General features: G+C 31.1%; 1 protein-coding gene across 7 annotated transcripts in view; it reads left to right on the top strand.

The window, feature by feature from the left end:
* The window catches only part of Ehbp1 (Eps15 homology domain containing protein-binding protein 1), a 164322-nt gene that overhangs the window by 46986 nt on the left and 91105 nt on the right, over nucleotides 1–26231 (top strand). For all 7 annotated transcript variants that reach the window (XR_012755234.1, XM_075357124.1, XM_075357125.1 and 4 more), the window contains 5 exons: nucleotides 1642–1779; nucleotides 11204–11411; nucleotides 15810–15991; nucleotides 16658–16755; nucleotides 19830–19937. Coding sequence is in view for 6 of the 7 variants with exons in the window: in XM_075357124.1 (XP_075213239.1) it covers nucleotides 1676–1779; nucleotides 11204–11411; nucleotides 15810–15991; nucleotides 16658–16755; nucleotides 19830–19937 (700 nt within the window). In the remaining variant the exon portion in view is untranslated. The remainder of the gene's footprint in view (nucleotides 1–1641; nucleotides 1780–11203; nucleotides 11412–15809; nucleotides 15992–16657; nucleotides 16756–19829; nucleotides 19938–26231) is intronic.

Raw genomic sequence — 26231 nt, 5'->3', positions numbered from 1 at the left:
AAGGCCCTATTACACGATTTTTCATCGCACCACACCAAACATTAACTTTAGACGAATCGCGTTGTTTCTCAATAATTGCGTGTGGGTTTTCAGAGCCCCGTATTCGTGAATTGTGTCTGTAACACATCCATTCGCATGGAATGTAGCTTCGTCTGTAAAAATTACATCATCTAAAAATGATTCGTTTTCATTTATTCTGTCCAACATTTCAACAATGAAATTGTAACGTTTTACACCATCATCGGGTTTCAACTCCTGCAGCATCTGGATTTTATAAGCGTGTAATTTCAGTTTTTTAGGTAAAACTTTGTGAACTGTTGATTTTGGAATACCTAATTCGAAGCCATCCCAACGCTTGGAATGGACTTCCCAGGACTTCTAATTGCCGATTGTCTAATTAGTTCAACCGTTTCGTCTGGTACACTTGGTCTGCCGGTTGATTTGTGTTTCTTAACCGATCCGGTTTCTCCGAATTGTTTGAACCGACGTGTTATGTTATTTTTGTGTGGTGGATCTCTTCCGAATTCACGTCGAAACGCACGTTGAACTAAAATTACGGATTTTAATTCGGCCATCAATAAAACACACTTTGTTATGTCTTTATCCGAGAACATAGTAACTCACTAAACTCACCGCAACAACAATACAAGAACTGACGTTGTGGTTACAACTGCTGATAAACAAACTTTTGGGTTGGAGGCTTTCAGGGATACCAATATAAAATCTAGAAATTTCCCTATAATCTTCCTATGAATTACTGAAACCGCACCATTCTTTTATGATAACCCTTTGTTAATAAAGATAATAAAAATGTTTTTAATAGAATTATAAAGATTTGTTTGAACTGAAGTAGCTGGTCAAGCAGTGGGTGAAATGAGATGTTTTCTTTTTTCTTAGCAAATTACTCTTATTACATTCTAATATTGATGATAAAAACATCACTTGGTGAAGGAGGTCGATTAGAACAGAACAATTTTTTACTAATAATTTTGATTTTTGTTTTTAGCAATTTTACCTTTAATACTGCTGCTTAAAAAAGTCATTTGATCAAGGGGGTTCAAATTGGAAATAATTATTTTATCCGAATATTTTGATTTTTTTCACATATATTCTAAATATTGCTTAATTAAAAGTCAATATTTAAAAACCCTGTGACATATTTGGAATTAAAATCTGTCTGGGACAAAGCCAGGAAAGTTATATGACTCTTTGGCAGCTTTTTTAATGAATTATTGGATACAAATTATTTATTAGATTTCATTAAAGTTTGTCTGCATTAAAAATCATTTAATTGGATGGCATGTACTAATTTTTATGAATGTTAAATTTGTACTGAAAAATGTTGTATTAAATAACATTAATGTTTAATCCAAGGGCACATTTTATCCATTTTTATTTTTATTTTTAAGATAAGTGAAACTAATCTAGTTATTTTATTTTTGGTAAAATCCAATATTGACTTAAATATTTTGACCTTTGAGATTATTTTTCATCTTTATGAAGAATAACCAGGAATTGAGTCTACTGCATTTGATAACGCTCGTTTCCTGTTTCATTGTACTTTTATGTAATTTTATTCTGTGTTAAAAAAAAAATAGGTTTTTATATGTATAATGTAAACACTTGTTTATTGAATTACAGATCTCGTTAAAAAAGGTGCTGTATTCACCAAAAGATGACTTCTGTTTGGAAACGTTTGCAGAGAGTTAACAAACGCGCTGCAAAATTTCAATTTACCGTTTCATATCATCAAGTTACATTGGATACGACTTCTAAATGGTAATTTAATTTTTTTTTAATATTTTTTTTGTGGTAGTTCTCATACTTTTTTGTTTATTTATTTATTGATTTGTTGCATTTATTATTGTAGTTTTATTGATTTATGATAATCTTCTTAAGAAAATACTGTTATCTTGTTTCAAGGCAGAAAGATAAGTCTTCATTAGAAATTCCCTTTTTGTTTGTGTTTATTTATATACATATTTATTCGTCTCATATGTGTTTTAAAATGACGTACAGTCTAGTTCTTCTAACCGCTTGCCACTTAAAATCATTTTATTTTAAATGTATTTCTTAATTATTAAATTCATTATCCTTTTTTTTTCATTTATTCCTTGTACCCTTAGTAGTATTCTTTTGAACTTTCTTCTATGTCAGTTGACGACTTGTACAATAAATCCTTGATTACTTAGTTTTCTTTTTCTTACAGCGGTTATATTTTTATTTATTTATAAGGTATAATGGGTGGTAATAACCTAATATGTTTTTATTCCTAAAAATTCCTTTTTTTTTGTTTTTTATTGCAGATAGAAATATTTTGTGTTGTATTATCAGCTTCCAATTTTTTTATTTTATTAAGACCAGTATTTTAAATGTAAGTTTTAACATTGAATTTGCTTTTTTAAAGGGTTTGTCTTTTTTATGTATTTTGAAAGATAGTTCTGTAGAAATTGTCTTACATATGTGTGTTGCATTGTGCTTACATTACAAGCGAAGCATTATTATATATTATTGTACTAGAACTAGAAGGACTGATATCAACCAGAATATATTCGTAAAGAAGAGTAGAGCAAATTTAGTTATTCTTTTCTTTTTGAGTAGCAGGGTTTACTATAAAATAGTTACAAATACTTTGGGCTTTAATTTTTGTTTTGAATCGACATAAAAAAATTTTACCTGAAGAGGAAGCAGTACCTGATAGCGATTTACAAAATTTTTTTTTTTTTACAAGAAATGCAAATTTTACAGCCTCAGTTCTTGTGAATTGAAATTTTGTTTGTAAAATACACTAGAGGAAGTAAATTGTCAAAGAAATAAATTTTCAACGATTATCAAGACAATATTGTACATCGAATAAGCAAGGGGGAAGAGCAGGAGCGACTAGATCTATAGAATATAAAATTAGAGAAGAATGAGAATAAGTAAGGAGGTGAGCAAGACAATGGTTCTAGTTTTGAGGGGTGAGAGCAGAAAGAAACATCATTAAATTAGGGAAAAATGATTTAGTTATATTTAAATTTTGGGTATTTTTGTATTTAGGAAGTGAGAAAATGAAAGACTAGATTCAGAAGGGGGAAGGACAATCTGACAGTTTGTGGGTTTTTCAGGTTGTGAAGAGCTTGCTGTAAAATAGTGTTGCACTAAAGAAATGTAAAGAGGTATCATGAAGGTGATATGTAAGTTATATCATTTGCTGATTTTGACTTACAGTGCACATAGATGGGAGACCACAGCTAAAGAACAAGAAAAAATTCAGGCTGCAAAAACTAAATTTTAAAAAAAGTAAAGTAAGCAAAGCAAAGAAGATATAGTGAGGCTATTAGGTTAGCTTAAAATTAAAAAATCAGAACAAAGTAGACAGAGTTGATTTGCGTGTGTGTTGAGGATGGAAAATTGAAGAGAATAAATCAGAGGGAAGATACCCAAGAGGAAGACCATGAAAAAGGAATATTGTCAGAGCGATGAAAGATGACATAGGAAATAAATTTAAGGATGTCCCAAGAGTATTTCAGGAAGAGTTATTGGAAGAATTAAAGCAAGCAGTGTTTGTTCATGAATGTAGTAGAATAAAAGGAAAAGATAACATACACATATGGTTAGCGTAGAGTAAATTTTAAGATTTATATTCATCTGACAGTCTTCAATAAAATCATTTCAGTTACTTGATGTTAATTAAGAGAAACAGGAAGCAATTTAGCTTCATCTTCAAATGACTTAAAATAGGTAAATTGCTTATCTTCAACAAAATAATTAACAAAAACTCATATAATTTTATTCTTACTGAGAATTACATGCTTATTAATTGCATTTATTTTATTAAATTAATTGATTTACTTGGAATAACCAGAGATGAGATTACTGTAGTTGTGTATTTAATTTGTAATTTCCAGAATTTATTATCTTTGATAGCTGAACAAAAATTGTCTTGCTCAGAGATATAAAAATTACTTTTGCTTTTGATGTATTGAACTGTTATAAATCTCTTATTTATTCATTCTTATTAAAATTAAAACATAAATTAAAATCTTCCATTTTTTATGACGTATTTTTGATTTATTAATATCTTGCTGATCTCATTTTTCCATTTTTCACCAAACTATAATTTACTTAACACTGAAGCACTTTATTTATTTTCATCTTGTTTAATGATAAATTCAAAGATGTAGTTATTTGCAACGAAAAATGATTATATATTACTAATCTTATAATAGACTAAATCTGTTTTATTGTTACTTTACCATCTGTTACAGCTTCAGTGTAAAAAAAAAAAAATTTATGGAGTAAAATATTTTTTCAAGCAAGCATCAGTGTTTAACCACATAGTGTTTTTAAATTAATTTTTCTAAAGGATCTGGCACAAGAAAGTTGTTAATTTTTTTGCTCAAGTTGATTATGTACAGTGACAGCTGACACAGAGTGTCCGTCTGAAAAATTTTATTAATTCATTTATTCATCTTTATAAGAAAGCTCTGTGAATAAATAAAATGTTTTCCTGTACTCAGATAGTATATTTAAGATTAGTTAAAAACAGTTTTATGTAAACATTAGTACATCCTTTGTTTTTCTCATTTCTGGGAATAAGAGGAAATAATAAATAAAATAATAATAAGATACGAGGAATGAAATAAATATTTTGAAAAATAATTTAATCACACATGCGCGCGCGCGCGCGCACACACACACACACACACAGACATACATATATATATATATATATAAACAAGGTTATACAAATTAATTTAGGCACACTAATTTCAGAGAAATGTTTTCCTTTAACTATTGTAGAAATGTTATAATAAAATAATAAACTGCTATATTTATTGTGTAATTGTAAATCTTGATATGATATTGCTAAGCTATTTTTAATAATTCAGTTGTGTGTTCAGTGTATTTATAGAAGAACTGCAACAAAGTAGGCTTCAGAAATAATGAAACTTTACTCTACTACAGGGGTTTCAGTAAAACCAAAAGCTTACAGCTAAAGTGAAAAGAACCACTTAAAAGAACTAACTTCAATTTTAGATTTAAGCATTGCATTTAAACATTTTAAGTTATTAATTTTATAATAACTTATTATGAAGGAGAGCCTGTTACATCTTTATTAACATTTTTGTGTTGCTTATTTTATTTTTTTAATCTTTGAGTCTTGTTGTAAATCACAAGTAATTTGTGGATTTCATTGTGAATGAGGGTCTTCATTGTTATTTTTGGTTTAATTTAGGTTTTATTAACATTTTTTCCTCATGTTAATATTCTTTGCTTTATTGTTTTTTATTGTGTTTTTGTTGCTCAGTTTTAGTTATAAAACTTGTAATTGGGTGATCATGTATTTGAATGACCTTGGTTTATTGAAATAAACAATATTAGGTTTCCAGTGTTTGTGATGACATGTTTTATAAAATAAATTGTTTTTGAAGTTATAAAGTTCATCATGTTAAATCATGTTCCTTAAAAAAATCTCATTTCATAAAATGTGGTTTTTGAGAGCATCAGCAGTACTATGACATATAATCATGTGAAATATTTTTTTTTGCGTTTCTTTTCACACAAAAAAATTATTTCCAACCTACAAGTACTGTATATTTTAGAGAAGTCTTACACTTTTTCTTATCATTCATTTTTTTTCTGCAAATAAATTTTGTAGTGTTGGTTGAAACTCAGTAACAGCATGAAACCATTTGCAGCATTACAATCTAATTTGTTAAATGTGAATACCGGGATTTTAATTTGTTATAAATATCTCTTGGATTAGGTGTACAGTGATGATTTAAGACAAGAATCAAATGACAAAAAGGACAGTTTTTTGTGCGCATGGCTATAGATTTATTCCTTATCTTTCTGCTTGACAGCACCACTAGCAAAGATGGTGTCTCCTGAAAAGAATTCCTTCTGTGTTTTGCAGTTTGCTAAATGTGAATCTGTAGTTACTGTTAAAAGTGTGTTTTATAAAAAGGTTAATTGGGATGCTTCAAGTGACAGTAACATTTGTCGATGGCATAATCAGTTTGAAACGAGTGGGGATATCTTTGTAAAGGGAAGCGTACGATATGATTGAGGGTATCTGAAAAAAATTTGGATTTCGGGGTTTCTGCATAGTCCTACATATCTGTTAAAAAGTCTGGCTGCGAACTAGCATTGCAGGTGATGACAGTGTGGAATATTCTAAGGAAACGCTTTATGTGTCCATACTGTTTACTGCTGTACATGCCTGTACAGCTGTACAGGATTTGAAATGTATTGACTACGCTGTGGTGTCGACTTCGCAATAAAATGTAGGATGAAGATAATAATTTTCTTGATTGTATTGTTACATAATAAATCAACATTTCAACTTAGTTGAATAAATAGTTAATGCATAATGTTTGTATATGGGGATCAGAAAGTGTCCATGATTTCTTGCATGCAGAAAAGAAACTCCTCAAAACTAAATGTTTTCTGTTCAACATCCTGAAGGCAATTTTGTGCTGAAACAAGAGTAATAGGATCTGCTTATTTGGATATGCTGCATATGTGACTTTCCTTCAGTGCAAGATGGTCAGAAAATGTTATTTGGCAACAAGATTGTGTATCTCTATTCATGGGCATAAGAATGTATGAAATTGATTGAATGCCATATTCCCCAACCACTGGATCAGTTGGCATGGATTCCATGATATAACTTGTTTGCAGAGACCTTATATAATGCTCCTGATCTGACCCTGTTGTGATTTTTTCCTTTAGGATTTTATAAAGTTTATTTTATTATGTTTTTTTACAAGTTTATTATGTTTTAAAGTTTATTTTATAAGTTTTTTTATTTTATTATGTGCCTCTGTCTCCTATTGATCTACCCGAATTGAGGTGCAGAATTGAAGGAGCTGTCTGTTGCATTACTCCAGACATTCTGATTAAAATATTGGAGAACTGTCCTCTCATGGTTAGATGTGTGCCTTGTAATGAAAGGTGGTTAAATTGAACATCTGTCAGAAAAGCTGTAAAAGTTACTCTGTTATTTGCGTTTTAATACTGTAAGTCAAAGTTAAGAGATATTAAATAGGTTTAAAACCCCGACGTTCTTTTTTGTATACCCCTTATTAGAAAACTGACATATTTTTTTTTTTACTATATTTTCAGAAAAAACAAATCATGCAGCTTATTATTTTTTTTCATAATAATTTCTATTTTTTAGAAAAAAACTGTTGATATAACTGGACATATTTTTTGGGGGTAATTCAGCTATATTTTGTTTCATTAGAGTATGAGATACTTTTTAGAATTTTTTGTAACCTAGTTTATAATAGTGTTTAATTTATTAATGTCATATTATGAATAGATGATTCTTGAGAAACAACATATTTAGATTTAAATCAAGGACTGAACAGTATAGTGGAATGTATAATGGAAGATAGTATAAGAAGTAGTACTTATTTTGTAATACATTCTTGATTTTTCTTATATAAATAAATTTGTTTTTTTGCTAAATACACACAACTTTACATCTTAAAATATGTGGCGCATTTTTTTTTTTCCCTTGACCTTGATAAGTTGTAGCTTATATAACAATGATTTACAATCATATTTATATTTACAATCAAAACATATTTATTGTTTTTCTGTGTTATCTCCCTGAAGTTCTACACATTTTTTCCTAATGTGTGAGGAGCATGTGGATTCCTTCTTCATAAAAGGTTTAAGGACATGGTACAAACTAATTAGGCACAAACTCCAATACTTTGTAGATACTCTGGAATTGATGTTTTCCAGTGCTTCAATGGCCCAAACAAAACAAAGGGATGATAAATCTACATTTTTTAGGGGTTATTCTAAGGTTTTTAATAAATTTCATTCAGTTTATATAGACTGCTAGGCTGTATGAAGCCTGGCGTTGTTGTGAAGGAGAATTGTTCTGTGATGGTTGGCGATGCCAATTTTCCTCCAGACAGGTTTTACTTTGTTGAAGAGCTGGCAGTAGTCCACAGCATTCGTTATGCAATGTTTGTGAAGAGAATCAATGAGCAGTATGTTTTTCCAGGCTCAAAAGATGGTTGGGAGGACTTTTCCAGCTGACAAAGGCATTTTCATCTCTAAGTGGCACAGGAGTGGTCTCACTCCTACGCTACTTCATGCTGATTACAACACAGGAGTGAAGTGATGGATCCATGTCTTATCACATGCGACTACTTCGAACCCATGAGCAAAAATCTGTTTGCTTCTTGTTGAAATCAATTCAGGAGCCTTTGGAAAATTTCTTGTTAGGTCTATTTCTGATTTTGGGTCAAAAGTTTTGGAACTTAACCACCCACAGACTTTGGGGAACCCGAGGTGCTTTGTGATAATGGAATGGGTACTTCCATGACTGATACCCACTTCTGAAGGGATTTCATCAAACATAAGATCTAGAATTTTTCAATGAGTTGATGGGTTGATCAGATGTTGTCAGTGTTAAGGTTGACTTATCCTTGAATAATTATTGTTATTTTTATTTTCTACACTACCCACTCTCCTTTTAATTTTCTGACCCAGTTGTAGATTCGGGCTCAGTACAATGCCATAACCCTGAACTGTGCATGCAGTCTAGTCAAAATTTTGATGGCTTGATGCCTATATTCATGATAAAGTAAATGGTAGTAGATTGCACAGCTGGCAGTGGGACCTCTTGGTCTCGCATGCTACTGACCAGAGAGATGCGAATTCTGATGCTGGTGGAGTGCCCATCCCTTCCCTATATTTTATATCTCCGCAGTCAGTATCCCATCCTTCCAGTCCACCCGTGTTTGTACATGAGTAATGAAGACAAAAAATCGGTTTATGTTTGACGGACCCTCATGCGTAAAAATGATATATATTTTATTTGTAATATATACACAGCATTTATTGTAGTACATACTCATAGAATTCTCAGTCAAAAATTTTGGTTCATTCTTTATCAGTTACCCAGTACATTATTTGCTGTTCCTTGTTTTTTTTTTGTTTTAAGATATTAATTATTAATACTTGAAATAAAAAAAAACCTGAATATAAATAAATTTGTTTGTTTACTTTTCATGAATAAATAACTTTGATTAATCTACTTTGGAAAAATTACAATTACTGTCCACTCGTACTTACCTTTTCTTTTTCTGTTTAGCCTCCAGAACCACCATAAGGTTTTACTTCAGAGCATGAATGAGGATGATATGTATGAATGTAAATGAAATGTAGTCTAGTACAATCTCAAGTCGACCATTCCTGGGATGTGTGATTAATTGAAACTCAACCACCAAAGAACTCTAGTATCCACAGTCTAGTATTCAAATCCGTGTAGAAGTAACTGCCTTTACTAAGATTTGAACTTTAGAAACAATTACTGTCCATCATTTCATTTTTTTAAAATAATTGTGAATTTAATGTAACTTGATGAAAATGAATCATTAAAATACCTTTGTCATGAAAATTTTGCAGCAATTCAGGAATTTCAAGAAAATAAAAATATAGTTATGCTGTCTAAACCCATAATTGTAATCTTCTTCCTGGCATATTATGCTAAAAAAGTAATGCATTTCTTAACATCAAACATTTTTTTGAAAAATAACTATCATCCTTAAAATATAGATATGTAGACACCAACATTTTTTTCTACCTGGGCTTTGTTTCAATATTTTTGATCGTTAAAATTATTACTGCTACAATGTTTTTTTTTTATAACAGTAAAGCTCCTAAATTTATTTAGTTAAGCAATATTAATGATTTAATATTGAAGTAATATTGAAAGATATTGATGGTGATAACAGCTAATAATGAATGGTAATGAATTTTGCCATGTGAAAAAAATTGCCATGGCTGACGAGGACTCAAACCCCAAACCTCAGATGAAAGACAGAAATGCTACTATTCCGCCATGGAGATCATTCTTATAATGTTATCGTTAGAGGTAGTGGAAAGATAAAACAGGATAAATTAAATTACTTTAACCAAGATGTACAACTAGTACATATATAGCTGGTGCATATATAATTCTAATATTTCTTTAGTCGAAAATTTTAATTTATTACTTGTAGCAGCTGTTAATTTAAAATAAGCAGAGACACTGGAAGAAGCTTACTGTGTATTACTTCTGTGTTTATTACTTTTCACGTGATCTATATTATTACTTCTTCTGTTGTGTGGAATTGAGAAATTTCTTTCATTTACATCAGTTTTGTCAAAGAATGTCTGGAAAATCTACATTTAGCTATTTTTCATGATAAATAAACTAAAGTATTGAAAAAAGGCTGTGTACTTTTCAAATAGAATCATCAGAGCAAAGATAATTACTTATCCTGTAAGTGTTTGTAAGCTAGGTCGGGCAAAAGAATATTAAAATCATGTAAGAATCAGTATATATAATATATATATATATATATATATATATTAATGAAGGTTATTTTCAGTGAGAAACACTTTGTGTGTTACATTAAAGTTTTACTTGCATTTTGAGGTTAAATTGTTGTATATTTTATCTCTATGTATGTGGTTAATCTGTGTATCTTTTAATGACATGGGTAAATAACCTACTGTCATTGTTACCAATTCTTAATTTTTAATACAAGGTCAGCAACTTGTTAAAAGTGCATTACAGTAAAAAGTTTACTATCTTAGAAAAAATATATTTAAACTTTCTTAAAATTAGGCCAGATTTCTCTGTCTCTTTCTCTCATTCACACATATGCATGTGCACTTAGAATGAAAGAGAGAGAAAGAGAGAAAGATAGAGAGATAGCTAGAGAAAGAGAGTGAATGAGATAGTCTCTAGAAGAATAAGAACTTAGAACTTTTTTTCTGTTTTGAGCATAATTAATTAATTATTTATTGAATTTTCTTGAATACTACCTACAGTATTATGCAATAATTTTATTTATAAATAATTTTATTTTTGTTTGTGCTGGTTAAATAAAAAGGGAGGTGTAAAACTCTTCCTTCTAATAAATAAATCAATCCAGTCTTATCAAAACTTTCTCTCTTTCATTTCTATTCCCTTAATCGTACTGATATTCTTTTAATGGAATTATGGATAAAATATTTTTGTTTTGTTTTAGCATTTATAAACAATAGATAAGTTTTAGAAGATTAATATAATTTTCACAAAGTTATTCGTAGTCGCTGTCATACCAGTTTTATGTTACCAATTTAAAAAAAAAAAAACAAATAAGAACTGTGTTTTAATTCTATTATCTATTAAATAAATATTTATTTTTGTTTTTCTTAGGAAACCAACAAAGTTAAGTATAGTATGGACAAGACGAAGCCGGAGAGTTGTTTCTGAGTCTCTACCGTGGGAACCAATGATGAGAGATCCTTTAAAGGGTCTCGCCGTTTGGGCGGTTCCAGAAAACAAGCAGGTGTCTGTAACACTTTTCAAAGACCCACGCTCCCATGAACTGGAGGACAAGGAATGGACATTTCTAGTAGAAGATGTATGTTTTTATGATACGATACTTTTATTCTCATGTTATTAGTATGTTCTCAATTTTTTATTAATTTTGTAGTTATGGCTTTGAGTATGGATATTATAAATTAAATTTGTATCTATTGTTATTTTTTTGGATAAATTATTGTAATTAGATTTAATTTTTGATTATGTAAATAGTAATGTCATTTAACTGTTTATACTGTTATTTCTTAGTTATGATATTTTTCCAGTAGTCTATCATAAATCTTGAGAAATCATTGAGAGCCACAAAAAAGTCCAAATGGAATCTGCTTTGGAATTTTTGATGTGCTACACAGAAAAAGTTGATGAGTAGCAACCTTAATTCAGTTGTTACTGGCGATGAGACATGGATTTCATATTAGATGCCAGAGAGAAAAAGACAATCAAGTAAATGGCATCATTCTCAGTCACCAACCAGACCAACAAAGGTCAGGCCACAGCCATTTAGATACAAACTGTGATGGCCAAAGTTTTTTGGGATCGGTTTGGCATACTGCTGGTTGATTTCATGTCAAATGGAATGAATGTAAATGCAGAAGTCTGCTGTGAATACTTAAGTTACGGTGCGGCATTCAAAATCGATGATGTGGGTGGCTGATCGACGGTGTTACCTGACTTATGATTTACTAAGAATATTTGGGTGGGAAATTTACGATCACCCACCATATAGTCCGGACTTAGCTCCTTCCGATTACCATTTGTTTGGGAAATTGAAAGAATTTTTGACTGGTAAGCAATTCATGGGTGACAATGAACTTAAAAATGCTGTTAACCAGTGGCTAAATGGACTGGCGGCAGAAGAATGTGATGAGGGTATATTGAAGCTGGTGTATTGCAAAGATAAATGTCCTAATTCATGTGGATATTATATAGAGAAGTAGTATAAGGCATGTAGTGTAAGAGAAATAAAAAATATTTACAATGTTTTCAGAATAAACAATTAAATTGTCTTTTGAGATAACCTCTTATATATACACAGGTTGTATCACGAAGTTCTCTTTGGACTTTCATAACCTTGTGAAAATAATGAAAAAAGTTCCTATAAATATTGTGCCCTATAATGCTTCATTTGCGTGTTAGGCTAATGAAAGATAGCACTTTGATTTCAGTTATCCTGATGAAATGTGGTTGTATGAAATTTTTAGGATTTTAATTTAGGGCCGAATTAGTGATTTATTATGGTTTTTGACCTGAAAAATTGAATAAAATAGATCCCAGAACCATATCTGCTGTAGGTTTTGAGAAATGTGGGGTAAACACCAATTAATTGCATGTTAAAAACACTGTTTTTTATGTTTGACGTACAATAACTTTTTAAATGGGTAATAAACACATAAAACTTTTAAACAAAGTAAAAGTAAGTAAGTAAAGAATTTAATTCTGAACAAAATGGTCTAAGATAAGTTGAATAAAACAAAGGAAAGGTAGAAAAATTTGAATTTTATTTTGAACAGAACATTATTATTAAATTTGTCAGAAAAGTACTTATTTAATGTAAACAAAAACCAAATTCTTTTTTGATGTGAAAATTGTGTAAAAACAAAATTTACTATTAAAAATGAAAAAAACTGTTAATTACACAACAATTGTAAAATAAAAATTACTTAATAAGTTTTTTGTTGATGACAGTTAAGTTTATTGGTAATCTATTTACTAGGTGATAATAATTAAATTTTTTCCTCACAGGAAGATGGTGAGGGTTACACCTCAAAATTTTTAAGCAGTTAATTCTATCATTTGGCCTCTTATTTTAAATATGAAATAATATGCCAATTTTATTATTTAGATAATTTAATTTTGTTGTTATTTTGAACTAAAAAAATGATATAAAATCCAATCTTCTTTGATGTTACAATCGAAAATGATGGAGGGACAAAGTTCAGAAAATCTTGAACTCTTTTCCTGTTCTGAATTTAGTTTTTTTTATTAAAAACAAAAGATGATTAATTTTCAACAATCCAAGTTTACTGTAACTTATCATTTTTTTAATAGAAATTTTACTTACAGACCTATCAGTACTTTACTACTCAAGATTAATAATCATGTACCTAAGGGCATCAGAACCAATGAATCATTTTCATTGTTTAAAAAGGCAGTGTAATTGGTTTTTTCTGATTACTCTTTTTATTCAGTTACTGAACTCTTGAACTAATGTGCAATTGACAAAGGAAAGTTATTGTGTATTGTATATAGTATTGTATTTTGTTTTGCATTATTAGTATTTTAATGTTACTAGCCAATAGAATATACTTTCTTTTTTTAAAAAATAGAATCCATAATATGTTTTTACACATTGTCGCATGTTCACAGCTTGATCAGGATATTGAGAGATGAATGATTGAAAATGTTTATGTAATTACAATTACTTTAAGAACATAATGATGGCAGCAGTAAACTATATATTAAATGCCAATAATGAACAAATATATTTTTTTCCATCTATTCATCCCGACTTCCCCAGAGTCAGACCCGCAATTAAGCATTAACATAACTCGTGGGGGGGGGGGGGTGCTATTGCCTCCAACTACCTTGGCGGTTACCCTGGGCCTGGCTAATGCTGTTCTCAAGGCACCACCCAGGCAGCCAGACTCGGTCTTAGAATGCCTTGCCTCTAATGAGGAACCCCAAAATAAACAAATATTAATCATAGTAATCACAACCACAACATCAATAATAGTAATAAAAAAAATAGTGATTATATATAAAACAAAGTTTAAAGTAATTGTCAGAATTTATTCATAGGGATGGTAAATAAATGGTGATAAGCAGAATTCAGTCCCACTGACAACAGACATTAGTGACTGCCAGTCTTAACACTTTTAACCACTAGTCTTGTGTTAACAACAATAGTATAATAGATAAGACAAGTACGAAGTTCTTTCACTGCAAATACCTTTGATGTTTGCAAATAAAACTACCCTAACAATTTATGAATGAAATTTAGTACATTATCTCAAGTAATCACTCCCTTATCGTAGCGTGCTTGCAGAACTCAGATCTTGCAGAATGACATCATAACATCTCGCTTAGACTCATTTCACACAACTGATCTCAACTGGTCTTCCCCAGATTATTTACATTCCTATCTTCTTTACTTGCTGGACCAGACCTCAGTTGAGTGTTATAATGATCAATTGAGCCCTTTTGTTTGCATGCATTCCTAATCTCAGTCTGGTAACTCTTCTCACAGAAGAACATCTGGTTAGGTGTGTCAGTGGGTAGTATTACAAAAGATGATTATTAAACGGACCTGTTACTTTTACTGAAAGGGTTACTTTTCCTTTCTGGATTCTCCTATTATTATATTTTCTACTACTTTCTTCGTAATTGGTAGGAATCCATTACTCAGGTCCGTTATACCACTCTTGTTACAATATATACATATATAGAAAAAATAAAATATTTAATAACAGAATGTTGTAGTGAAATGGTTTGTTTAAATTTGTAATGTTAAATGAGTAACTAAAAAGGACTCCTTGAAAATGTTTGTAATCTTCAATCAATGAAAAATGTTTGTATCATCAGTCAGTTTTCAAATACAAATTTTTACATGAAAAATTTAAGTGTTTTGTATAATAACAGCTAATATAAAAATTTATATTTGTATATTTGAAAATTATAAAAGTGCTTTTATATATGAGGAAACATAAAATTTTTCTAAATTGGAGTATAGTTATCCAGCCTTGTACATTCTTGATACTAATTTGGGCGCAACATACATATATTCAGTCTTACTTGACTTTAATTGGATTTCTATTATTGCCCTTTTTTTGTTTAAATCTTTTATAACGTGATCTAACTCAGACCTCAAAACCTTTTTTTAGATCCTCAGTATTTTTTCTTCCCCCAAAGCTTCTGATAATTTCCCCTTCAGTAAAGTTCTATTTTCTCAAATATTTTTCCTATTTTCCTTTACACATCTTCCTTTCTTGTAATCATACCATTTCTGCATCATTAATCTCTCCTTCAAGCAATTTTCCTTAGGTTTTTCCATTGTTAGATTTATTTCTGAAGAATCTGAACAACATATTGTCTTCATCCACTTTTATATTACATTTCTATGTTAATTTATTCGTTTTATTTTTATCTACTATTAAACCCTTATACTAAATTGTAGAAAATATGACCTGTTTTTGTAGCTTAGCTCCTAATCTGTAAAAAAAAGTTGTATGTTTTTATAGTATTATGCGATCTGTTATATTTATTTTTGTTATTGTTTAAATTAAATAATTTGGTTCATGGTAGGTAAGTTTCAGTTTTTATTTCATTTGAATAATTTTTGTGCCAATTGATTTTATAAAATCGGGTTGTCCAGTATTTTTTGCATTTATTTCTTATGATAATGTAATTGTTAGTAAAAAAATTAATGTTTTTGTTTTAGGTGAGCAGCACTGGTAAACGACGTCAGCTTGCCACAACCAGTATAAACATGCGTAAATATGCAAGTGTAGAATCAACAAGATTTGAATTAAATCTTGATTTGAAGCCAACAACAAAGAAAATTACAGCTTGTAGTCTTGAGTGTACTTTGTCTTGTGTACTTCTAAGAGAAGGAAAAGCTACGTAAGTTTCAGTTGGATTTTTAGAAATTTATGTTTTTAGATTTTGGTAAACTTCATACCAGAAATAATTAAATAATCACTAAGGATCACAATTTTAAATTTTATTTTTGAAAAATTTATTTACCTATTGAATAAATCAAAAGCTCTTAAAAAAAATGATTAGGCAAATATATGACTACATCATTGCTGTAATTTATGTATGATTTTTTTATTCTGACTGGGGAAAAAAACAGGAAAATTGTTAACCCTATCCTTTTTTTTAGTACCAACCTTTTTACTTTATCTTTAAAATTGGTACTGCTTTTGTGAAATTATATGGGCATATACTCTTCTGACACTGATGGCTAAGAAAAGTATGAAATTAAGCATTACATACTTATTTTTACATAAAACTTCATGCTTATTAAAAAAGATTGGAACTTGATGTTTCTTCAGAACAATTATGGAAATTCTTTGCATTTCAATAACAATATATATTATTAATTCATATTAATTTCAATAACACTATATATGTTAACTTATTATATTTTTATGCAGTTCAACTATCACATCCGATTTAATGATGCTATTTATTTTTAATAATTTGTTGATGCTTATGGTAAAAATTATTACTTAAATTATAGATATTATTGGAACTGTTTACTCATTTCTAATTATGATTAAACAGAGATGAAGATATGCAATCAATGGCCAGTTTGATGAGTACTAATAATAATAGTGACATTGCACCTTTGGATGACTTTGATGAAGATGAAGACATTGAAGGTAATTCATGTTACCTTGTTAACAAATATATTATTAATATTATTATATTATAAATAAATTATTTTATATTGATTAACAAATTAAAAGTGAAAAATTTCACTTATTGTTGTTTATTTGTTTGTTTTTATAATAAAGTTATATCATATTAAATTAATAACAGTCATTATTAATTATTGGACAAATTTTTTGGTATGTTTTTTTTTTTACAATAAAATGGGATCAATGTATTTATTATATTTGATTCATAAATTAACGTAATATTACAAGCTATTAATGTTTTAAGAATTATAATATTTAATATTATGATATTAAAGTGTTTTTTCTATAAAGATTTAGACATTTATTTTTAACTGCTTTGCTTAGTAATTTTATTTTTATCTTTTACGATTTTATTATGAATTGAATGGGTTTTATTTTTCATTTGACTATCTTATAAAAATTGATCGCTCAGTTTTTTTTTACGTACACTCACTTATACTGTAAGTGGCTGATGAACACATCAATCAGTGTCCCTTAAAATAAAAAAAAAAACATCTTTCCTGGCTTCTGTCCTTGACAGATTCTTATTTCAAATATGCTATAGGATTTTTTAAGTATTAATCACTTTATTATGCTATTTAAGTACAATTGAAAACAGATCTTATTTATAAAATTATGTTTTTACCTTTAAAATTATGCAATATTAAAAGTATAATGGAGAAAAAAATCAAAATTCTTAGTAAAAAAAATTGGGTCTAGTTGATCCCCTTGATGGAATGATATTTTTATCATCAAAATTATATATGTTTATAGATTACAATTTGACCCCTTGCTTGACAGCTACCTCATACAGTATTTTTTACAATAGTCACAGCTTGCAAAAAAATCAGAAATAATTAAAAATTTAAAAACGTTAATTGAGAGCCATGGGACCCCCCTTTTTTTTTAAAGCTAACATATCATCTACATTAGTGCTTGATACAGTTGGATTTTCAGTCTTGAAAATTAAATTTTGAAATAAAGTTTAAAAAATTTGTGTTTAAGTACAGCCATGGATTTATTTAATTCATACATCCTCCCATTTCTTCCTCCATATCCATGCAGTCCCACATGACCATGTGGTCTTCCTCCTATGTTCCATTTCTTTTTTTACCTACCTGTACATTCATGTCTCATATAATTATTGTATCCTTATCCTCTATGCAGCTGTCCAGTTTCTCTAAGAATTGTCCTATATTTTCTTCAACTCATCCCACCTGTGGTGCATACACTTGTATGATATCCTGTGTCTTACTTCCAATCCTTAGCCTTAATCTTATGGTCCTATCATCTATTGCCTCCACCCTTTATGCACTTCTTTATCTCCTATCCACAATAAAGCCAATTCAATTTTTTGCTTTTAGCCCACCACTCCAATACAGAGAATATTCTCCCCTAAGATCCTTTCTATCCTTTCCCTTCCATTTAGTTTCACTCAAACCCAAAATTCTCATTCTTCTTTCTTTCATACAGTGTGCCAGTTTTTCTGTACGCCCAGTAAGATATGTGATATTTGCTGTCCCTACCCCTCATTCTTCCCTCTTTTTCATTCAAGCAACCAGTAGCTTGCTTTTCATGCTCTTTCTGGTACATCCAAGATCGCACATCGCCTGGAGGGAACACTTTAGCCTTCTTCTATCTACTTTACCAACTTGTATATCATACAAATATAAAACTCAAAAATTAAAAATGCAAAAATTACATTTTTAATTTTTTCCAAAATATAACACCGTTAGTACCACCATTTATAGTTGGTCCAGTCCAGAAATATTAATCAAAATATAAGCCAGTACTACATATGTACGAATGGAAATATGTACATATATCCTCTGGAAATTTATATAATTTTTTTTTAATTTAGGGAGTCGTGAAATGACCAAATTTGCAAATAATTTACCATAAAAATTTTACTTACTGTACTTTACTATATATTATACTATATATACTTTTCTCTTTATACCTGCTGTATAGCAACAAGAGAGCTTTAGCCAGGAAAGTAAAACTAAAAATATTTTTTTATCTATAAATTTATATATAAAATCCTAGTTTTAAATTTTAAGAGCGCACAGAATTGTATTGTATGGAGTACTGAGCTCATATGATATGAAGTGAAAATGGTCTAGAAGAGACCAAAAAAAGTGGTCCTTGTTATATAATATTCTTTAAGTTGGTTTCTTGGTAGGGGCACTCTAAATATGTTTTCTATTGTTGAATTACTACTTTTACAGTTCTGCAACCTAATGAATTCGCCGTTCATCTTCATTTTTCTGTGAAAGACTGTTATTGGCTCCAAACAATCTTTTTTTTTTTATTTAGGTTTATATAATCCTAGTTGCTCCTGTCACTGTCATGTGAAGTTTTTTTAGTGGCTTCGTCTGCAAATTATTTTTCTCCCAGTAATTTATCTTTTAATTGTAATTTTTTAATGTAATAATTTTCAAGTTTTCTTTGATTATACATTTTGTATAATTTTTAATTCTTTCTCCTTAAGACGATTCTGTGTTGGAAATACTATTACCTGTCTCAGGCACATTTTGAGCACTGCTTGAAAGGTATGCCAGTTAGTGCAAACAGCATGGAGTGATCTATTTCTGGTTAGAAGTAAACACAATTTTGATTGTTGCTTATTTGTAATTTATATTTATTTTTTGTTGGTAGAATGGTATTAAAGTTTTAAAGAACTTGTGCTAATTCAGGAATTAAATCTTATCTATATAAATTGATGAAGTGAATATCCATTTTGAATTGACTTTATTTGGGTTAGATTAAATTCTGTTAAAAATTGGTGTAATAAAATATTATGTTATAATTGGTATTTGTAAAATATTAGCAGTTGAGATAAAATGTTTATGTATAGATGGATGTTTTTGTTTATTCTTTACTGAAGTGTATTTGTATGGCATATCATAACTTCTTTGTGATTTTTTATTGAAAATTTATATTACATTGAATTGTAAACTTGATATTGGCAAAGTTTGTTATATTTTATCAATTAAATTGTAGAATTTAGTTTGAAATTATTTTGTGAAAATTAATTTTTTTCTTTTACTTTGCAGATGGTTCTCTGAAAAATAGTTTACCTGAAGTTTTAGATTTAACTAATCAAATTGATATGATGACTAGTAGTTTAAGTGGGTCTGACAAGGCCAGCACTCCTCTTAGTGGTAAGTACTCAGAAATAAATAAATAAAAATAAATCTGACACATTGTAGATCATATCAGAAATTGGTATTACATATTTTTAGACAGATTAAAAAGGTATTGCCGTGAAATTTACCCGGATAGTTAAAAAAAAAAAAATACTGGTAAATCCTTGATCAGGGCAGCATCACAAAATGCATAATAATAAAATAAAAAACAGATGTGAATAAAGAGCATTATTTATTATTTAACATGTCAACACTTGTAGTAATATAGATATAAATACATAAAAATACTAAATGTAAAAACTAATTATAAAGTAAATTGAAATTCAGAATTCGTTAATATGTATGTTCCTCATGTGTATGTTGCAGTCTGTTCAACTAGTGAGCAGTTAGTAACCTTGCATGACTCAGTGAAATGAGGATGATATGTATGATGTGTAAATGAGTTGTTCTCTTGTACAGAATCAGCCTTACCATTCCTTGGTGATAAATATGGTTAATTGAACCCCAACTACCAAAGTTCACCAGTATCCACTGTCTAGTATTCAAATCTGTATAAAAGCAACTAACTTTTACTAGGATTTGAAATTCAGAACCTTCAATTTCAAAAATTAACTGTAAGTGATTTTGCGCTAGCAGCTTGTCACTAGACCAGCTCAAAGGGCATTGAAGGCGTTAATAAGAATTATCTGATTATACATTTATGTAGATGCTTTAGTAGAGTTAAAACATTGAATATTGTTAATAATTGAGTACATAAAGCAGGTTGCTATGTTTGTCCATACAAATTATAATGTATAATGTTAACGTTGCAAAAATCATTAACATATGAAGGTTTACACAATCAACAAAATGAATTTACAAGAATGACATAATTGTACGACTGTGTACTAGTTATTTACGTATTATTTTATTATTAGTCATATTCATAGAAATATAAATAAAATATAGTTGTTTGGCATTGTATGACTCCCATTGGGATATTTGTTTTTGAACCCTTTGACAATTTGATGATGGAGTCAGTGCAGAGATTGTGCATCCGCTCTCTGCCAAGACATATGCAGGTTCCACCAGATCTCCAGGATTGGTAGCCCTGGAGTGGAGATTTACCCTGGCGGCTAGCCTTACTACAGAAGGAATAAATTAGCATGCAGCCTGAACACTCATCAAATGTATTAGAGGGTTCATGTAAACACCATCGTCTAGAACCAGCTGTTTCACCTGAGGTGAAACGGAAATGAGTTTTGAGACAGGAAGAATGGAAAAGGAGGTAAAGAGTTTACAGTGAGCTCTTTACAAGAACAGTTTTGCTAAACCAAAATATCTGGTAATTAGTAGAGAGGATGGCAATTTTTTGAGGGTAAGTCTGTTTCTTATCACTGAAGAGGTAACTAATTGTCCTGTGGCCCAGTGAAGGAAATACGTAAAACTTACAACAGCTTTCATGTAGAGATGACTAATGACAACCAGTTGTAGAAGATTGGTGAGTTTGCTGTACAAGTTGATCCACACAGCACCCTCAATACCTCAAAGGGTTTTTGGTTTGTTTGGGATCTTGTTTGTATGGAGCAGGAAATTGTAGAAGAGTGACACTTCAAGAAGTGATTGAATGCTGAAGGCTGAACATGAGGAGGAATGGCAAAGTTCTTCTGTCTTTCCTCTCATGTCCTTATATTCAACAAACCAACCATGATGGAGAAGGTGCATGCAGGAATACACCAATTGGATGTGTGGGCTTTTGTGCCACAACCAATGAGATGTTTCAGGTGTCATTGTTTTGGCCACTTCGCTGTTCGGTGCGAAAGGCCACAAATTTGCATGTGTGATGAGGAAATTCATGAAGGAGAACCATGTAAGGATCCTCCTTCTTGTATAAACTCCAAAGGACAACTTTCATGCAGATCAAGACTGTCCTTTTTCAAAGGCGAGGTGAGGTAGCTGTACAGGAAGTCAAAATCCTGCAGAAAGTCAGCTACTTCGAAGCAAAGAAGATTGTAAGCACACGCAAGCCTAGAGCAACAACAGCTTATCCTCAGGCTGCAGCTGCTGTTCCTGTTCCAACTACTGTTGACATAGACCAGCTTCTCAGCAAAATTCCACCCACATTAGCTACCATGATTGAGAGAATAGTAGACAGTAGAATGAAGTCTCCCTCATAAGGAATTTAGTAAGCCTTTGATAAAGGGACAGCCTCTAGATGTGACTCCTGTTGAAGGGGTCTCCCAGGTTACTGCCTCACAATTGGTGCCTAAACCAATTACCAATCCACATGCCTGTCATTGTCTGTGGCTTTGATGGTCTCTGATTTGGAGGCTGGAGCTATACGGGCAGTCACATATTTATTGAACACGAAGCTGTTTGAAAAATTGAAAAGCAGAAAAAAAGGATGGCTTAATTCTTCAATGGAACATCAATGGTAGGTTGTAAAACATCCATGAGGCCCTAACACTAGTACATGATGTAGACTCAATTTGTATATGCCTGCAAAAAAACATATTTCTTGCTGAAATGATCAATTTCAAAATGAATTTTCATTTTGCCAAAATGAAAATTTCCACATAAGAAGATACGGTACATTTCAGCGAGATCAACTGCCAAATATAAAAATTAGAGGTGGGTAGTTATATTAACATTGAATAGAGCTATCAATGAAGTGGTTGAGTTAAACACAAATCTGCAAGTAGTGTTAATCAGAATGAAGTGTTCACTGCAGATGACTGTCTGTAGCATATACTTGCTGAATTTTGATTGGAAGGAGGATAACATGATTAATTACTCAGTTTCACCCACCCATACTACTGGTGAGTGGCTTTAATGCACACAATTCTCTTTGGGGGTTGGATTGAGTAGATCCCCGTGGAAGAGAATTGGAAAAGTTCCTATAAATTCTGATTTCATTATCTTAAATGGTGGTTTAGGAACTTTTTCCATGCCAGATGGATTGATGTCCTGTATAGATGTGCATCAATAGCACCGAGGTACACTTTTCCAAGTTTTAGAAGATTTGCATGGAAGTGATCATTTCCCAGTGCAAATTGCAACTGACGTTACACGAAAAGTATATCACATCTCCAAAAGTTGGCTGTTTGATAAGGCATATTGGACAAGCTTTACAGCTAGTAAGATGCTCCCTGAAACAGCTGGAGTTATTGAAGCCATTGTTGATTGTATAACTAATGCCATATTTGACTCTGCATCAAGATATATTCCCAAAACATCTGGGAAACTCAAGAAGCGACCCGTTTCATGATGGAACAATGAAATAAGTGAAGCTATTAAAATAAAAACAGCATATAATGCTATTAAGAAACGTCTAACATTAGAAAATCTAATTACCTTAAAAAAAATCAGGGCATATGTAAAAAGACTTATGATATATCCAAAAAAATGATCCTGGCAGCAATATGTGTCATCCATTAACATTAACACAACTGCATCAGATGTTTGGAAGAAAGTGAAGGCTATTTGTGAGGATACAAATTTTACTCCCATAACTTACCTTCAATATGAAGATGAAGTTAGAGGTATTCCAAATGAAATTGCATAGTTACTTGCCAATCATTTTAATGAAGCCAGCAAAATGGCTAACTATGATGAATATTTTAGAATGCAAGAAACAAACTTGAGGGTCTGCATCATTTCAGAACTGAAATGAATTATTCATATAATGCACCTTTCAAGATAGAAGAAGTTATGAAAGCATTGGAGAAAGCCAGCAACACACTGCTGATCCAGATAAAATTCATTGTCATGGTCAGGCACCTGAATACCACTGCAAAATATAATCAGAACTATATAATCAGATATGGCAGGATGGAATGTACCTGCAGCAGTGGAAAACAGCACATATTGTTCTGGTTCCAAAGAAAGATAAAAATATGATAGATCTCAATAGTTACTGTCCAATTTCTTTGACATGCGCTGTGAGAAAAATATTTGAAAAAATGATAATTGACTCATTTGGATTGTAGAAAAAGAAAATCTTTTATCCTCACATCAAGCAGGTTTCCAGCAATATTACCCAACCGGTGACCAAATGATTAATTCAGAGAATTTCATATATAACAGCTTTAATACAAGAAAACATTTTATTGGAATCTTCTTTGACCTGCAGAAGGCATTCAATATGACCTGACTTTTCGGAATAATGCATCAGTTACATGAATGGAGTGTTTGTGACAATCTGCAGGTATTACTCAGCAACTATATGAATGACCATACTTTCTAAGTACATGTTAACAATGAATACTCATCATCCCATCCCATCCCAACCCCGTAGAGGAAGACACCTGCCTTGTGATGCTTCTGGTTGCCACCCCCTCCCCCATTCATAGCCCTGATGGGCTTTAATGGGAGTTGTTTTTCGCTCTCTAACTTTTTACATCTCATAGTAATAAGCCAGGTCTTGTTGGGATGCCACCGACATAAATGCCTCAGTAGACATTTGCATCGGTGATTTTTAAACTAGGTTTTTGCCTTTGCTGTGGCTTCATCCGGACATCTTGAATGTCCTACATCATGTTTCCCTCAGAACTAGCTAACCGAGTTTGTGGAAGCACGAACCACCCGCGCCTAGTTCTACATTTTAGAGCCAATTTTATAAATGTCTTATTATAATTGAGGCAGTAGAATAATAAAATACCACCAAAAATGTAGTTTGCAACAACTAAATTTAGTCCTAGTTCCCTTAGTGAACTCAACTTTCAGTTCATACCCCCGACTTAGTTTCATTTGTGGATTCCAGTCTGGTCTACCAGAAGAGGTGGACAGATGGAGAGACCTATTCCCACTCAGCTCCATTGCCATTACCATTTTCAAGATGCCGCTACACCTCACAGCTGCATGGTAACCCATACCCTCAACAATGAATACTTATTAGAAAAAAGGTTGGAAAGTGGAATATCACAAGGCTCACTGTTGAGCGGTACCTTGTTTGTATTAGCCATTCCAGCTGAATCAGCAAAAGTGTCTATGTCAATGATCTGACAATAGTGTATGCCAACAACACTACAGCTGTGGTGAAGTACAAATTGCAACATGCAATTAATGCCCTCAATGGAGTTGTGAGGAATAACGGTTTCAACTTTTCCCCAGAGACAACTTGTGTACACATCTGTAGGAAGAGAATTCCTACCGAAGTCCTGTCTTGACCATTGATGATCATCCAATTCAATATAAGAATAATTACAATTTTTAGGTCTATTACTAGTTAAGTCCCTTACATGGAGATTACATATACAGGATTTGAGTGACAGATGCAATAAAGTCCTTAACATTATTAAATGTTCATCAAACATCAATTGGGACTTAGGTAAGGAAATACTACTGAGATTGTATAAGCATTGGTTCAATCGAAGCTTGACTACAGATGTATTGTATATTAATTCGCTAGAAAGTTGATTTATGAAAGTTAGACCTAGTGCATGACAGCAGAATAAGATATGCCACAGGTGGTTTCCGTACAAGTCCAGCAACTAATCTAATGTCAGAAGCCAGAATAATGCCATTACATTATACAAGAGAGATCCTATTGCTAAGATATGTGGCAAATATATGGGCCTTTCCTACCCGTATAAATTATAAAACATTTAACAATCATCCCTTGGCTGCATTATATGAACATCGTGCTACCTATTCCACCAGCCGGAATATGGTATCACAAATTGACAAGAAAATATGAAATTGCTTTACCAGAAACGTTAGCAATTTCTACAACAGAAATACTACCATGGCTCTCATCAGCAGTAAACACAAGATTGGATCTCTCCTGTGGAAAAAGAGAAGCCAGCAGCTAATCATCCAACAGGAATTTTTATCAACCATCAGTAGTTACAAAGAATACATAAAAATTTATACAAATGGTTCTGAAACTGAACACTATGTTGTTTGCTCCTAATATGTAAATGGAGGAGCCCATTCTTGGAAACTGCCAGATATGGTAAATGTTTATATGGCAGAACTTGTTGCCATACAGCAAGCTCTTCACTACTCAGAACATTTCTGCGAAGAATATGGCCATGAAATTGTAGTTCATTCAGAGTGAAAAGGAATGCTTTATTTTATTTATTTATTTATTTTACAATACTGTATTTATTGATGTGTTGTGTAGTATGTAGATGAACTGAGAACATTGTGTGTTTTGTTTATTTCATTGGTTTTAGTTGTTCCTTGACGTTTGGATCATAATATACTTTATTTCATAAACATATTAGTTTTTTTTCAAGTAATATTTATTAGCGAATTGCTATAATACGCAGAATGAGAGGTGTATTTAGAACACAAAGTGAAATTGATTGGGAACTTTGGAATGTT

The sequence above is a fragment of the Lycorma delicatula genome, chromosome 2, assembly GCF_047948215.1.
Source record: "Lycorma delicatula isolate Av1 chromosome 2, ASM4794821v1, whole genome shotgun sequence".
NCBI classification, from domain to species: Eukaryota; Metazoa; Arthropoda; class Insecta; order Hemiptera; family Fulgoridae; genus Lycorma; species Lycorma delicatula.
The sequence above is the reverse complement of the archived record's forward strand: the minus strand, read 5'-3'. Positions and strand labels throughout refer to the sequence as shown.